Source organism: Nestor notabilis, unplaced genomic scaffold, assembly GCF_000696875.1.
Source record: "Nestor notabilis isolate BGI_N333 unplaced genomic scaffold, ASM69687v1 scaffold18864, whole genome shotgun sequence".
Classification (NCBI taxonomy): domain Eukaryota; kingdom Metazoa; phylum Chordata; class Aves; order Psittaciformes; family Psittacidae; genus Nestor; species Nestor notabilis.
In genome coordinates, this window is record NW_009924485.1 from 4,790 (window position 1) to 7,483 (window position 2,694).

The 2,694-nt window shown below is 62.3% G+C and overlaps 1 protein-coding gene across 1 annotated transcript; it reads left to right on the forward strand.

The window, feature by feature from the left end:
- Positions 1 to 257: 257 nt before the first annotated feature.
- LOC104404245 (Na(+)/H(+) exchange regulatory cofactor NHE-RF1-like) lies at positions 258 to 2,632 on the forward strand (the record flags this gene model as incomplete). Its single annotated transcript, XM_010012631.1, is given in 6 exon segments — positions 258 to 373; positions 376 to 416; positions 1,049 to 1,202; positions 1,728 to 1,768; positions 2,272 to 2,370; positions 2,468 to 2,632. Coding segments are annotated over 6 exon segments (616 nt in total), but the record flags the coding sequence as incomplete, so codon positions are not given.
- Between the last annotated feature and the right edge of the window lie 62 nt (positions 2,633 to 2,694).

A 2,694-nucleotide genomic window follows, 5' to 3' on the forward strand; every position in this document is an offset into this window, starting at 1 on the left:
TGGTGGTTGCAATCCTGATCCCAAAAGGAAGAGTGTGGTCTGGGAGCACACATAATAACATGTTTGTTTAACGTTTCACTGCAATTAGCGTGCCCCACACCTAATTAAGTAGAGCTTGGGTTCATAGGGTGTTTTGGCACCCTGTGTCCCACCTTGAGATGTCCTTGGGTGCAGGTAGCCACCGGATACCACCCAGGCGGATCTCTGATGGTCCTTGGGTGTTGGGGGGGGTGGGTCTGGGAGCAGCTTTCCCACAGGCTCATCCCGTTGCAGGAGGAGCTGCGGCCTCGGCTGTGCCACATGAAGAAGGGTCCCAATGGCTACGGCTTCAACCTGCACAGCGACAAGACCCGCCCGGGGCAGTACAACCGCGGCCCGGGGCGGCAGGACTGGCCCCCCAGGACCGCATCATCGAGGTACGATGGTGGGGGGGTGCTCCCTTGCATCCCGGCACCGGGAGGTGCGCGGTGACCCCGGTGACTCACGGTGCAGCCGGTCCCCACCCAGGGGTGCAGCGTGGCAGAGGGCTGGGGCTGAGCAATCATTATCCAGCCTGCCCGGAGCGTGAGCATCCCATGGGTGTCCCTGGGGTGGGGCATGCTGAGGGTAAGGTGTACGATGACCCCATGTGCTGCCACTGGCCATGACCGGGGTGGGGATGGGACCCGTGAGGGCAAGAACCAACCCTGCTGCTCACCAGGGTGTGGGGCTGCTGCCTCTTTTGGCACGAAGCTTCAGGGTCACTGAGGCCCGCACCATGGCACAAAGGTTTTGTGCCTTGCCCGTGCTGCCCATCTCCTGCGCCAGCCCCAGGTCTGTGCCCTGCCAGGCTGCTCCCTGCCTGTGTGATCCCGTGCTAATCACTCAGAGGAAAATCTGCTTTTAATGAGGTTTTGCTGGCTTCACCGCTAATCCCTGTGAGGCTGCGGGTACCTGTGGGGGCTGTGGGGCGCCTGTGCTGGGGCTGTGACTGGTACCATGACTGGTACCCAGTCCCGAGGGATGGATGTCCCCCAGCCCCAGCAGTGACGTGGTGCTATGCCCACAGGTGAATGGGGTGTGCATGGAGGGCAAGCAGCACGCTGACGTGGTGGCAGCCATCAAGGCGAGCGGCGATGAGACCAGGCTGCTGGTGGGGGATGTCCTCACGGATGAGTTCTTCAAGAAGTGCAAGGTGGTGCCCTCGGAGGAGCATCTCACAGGTAGGCTGGGGGCTGTGCTGCAGGGAGCCCGGTTTGTGCTACCTCTTCTGGCTCTGTGTCACCTTGTCACAAACCTGAGGGTGCTGAGCCCTGGGAGGTGGAGATCTCATCAGCCTGGGCCCAAGCAGGGTCACCCAGCTCTGGGGAAGGCGGGTTTATGGCCCTGGGTTGCACTTTGGCAGGGTTTATGGCTTGGGGAGCAAACAGGCAGCAGCCGCCCTTCGCTCTCCTCCGCAGCCTTGGCTCAGCCTTGGCCCCCTTCTTGCTGTCACAGTGGTTCCCAGGAGGATGGGGGGGGTCTCGCTGGGCTCCATGGGCTGTTCATGGGGACGTTCCTGGTGCCCAGCAGCATCCCCCTGTGCTGTGGAGCTGCCTGTGGTGGTTGGGTTAAAAACTCTGGGACCTGGCCAGACCCTGGGCAGTGCTGGGCTGGCCACATGAAGCCTTTGCCTTGCTCTGCGTTGCCTGCTGGTGAGGGGCAGAGCAAACTCATCCTCACCCTGCACCCGTGTCCTCGTCCTGCAGGTCCCTTGCCAGAGCCAGTTGTCAATGGCGATGTAGGGAAGGTAAGAACCTCACCTTGTTTTTCATCCCATCTATGCCAGTCCCCAAGGCAGGGACCCTGCCTGGTTAGGTGTCCCCTCTGTCCATGAGCGGGTGATGCCACCATGGACCACAGTCCTCCCAGGCTGGGGGGTGGGAGCTGATGCCCTCCAGAAAGGGGGTTCCTTGTGGTGCTGACTGTCATGGAGGTTTCTGCCTTCCTCCTCCTCCATCCTCATGGTGCTGCCCAGCTGGGAGCCCTTGTGCTGCTAGAGGGAAGTAGCATCCAGCCCTGCAGCTGCCCTCTTCCTCCTCCTGCTAAAGCCAGGGCAATGAGGCCGGGGTTTAATCCTTCCCCGCCCCGGATGGGCAGCGCTGGAGGTATTTATGAGCCTGGAGCTTGCAGGGGATTATGTGTGAGGACGGATTTCACAACCCCCTGTGTGGAACTCGCCACTCGAGGGGCCATTCCCAAAGCCCAGGGCTGGAGCTGCCTGGTTCACGTTTGCTTCCTGCTCCTTCCCAGGAAAACGGCGCAGAGCCACGGTCCAGCTCCGTGTCCGAGAGCCCGTCCAGCCCCGGGCCACTGGCCATGTCCCCCAACTCCAGCGACACCCACAGCAAGGTAGGGCTGGGGATGCTGGGGGAGGCGGTGGCTGGGAAGTGGGGTCCAGGTAGTCCCGGGGGGCACAATGGGGCTGACACAGCCTCTTGCCCCCCAGTCTGACACACAGGAGGGTGACAAGCACCATTCAGCATCCGGCTCCCTCCTGGACCTCGACATCCCACTGGCAGTGGCCAAGGAGCGGGCGCACCAGAAGCGCACCAGCAAGCGGGCTCCCCAGATGGACTGGAGCAAGAAAAATGAACTGTTCAGCAACCTGTGAAGGCCCCAGGGTGGGGGTGAGGGTCCTATGGGCCCCCCCGGCCTCGCACCCACCTCTCCTGC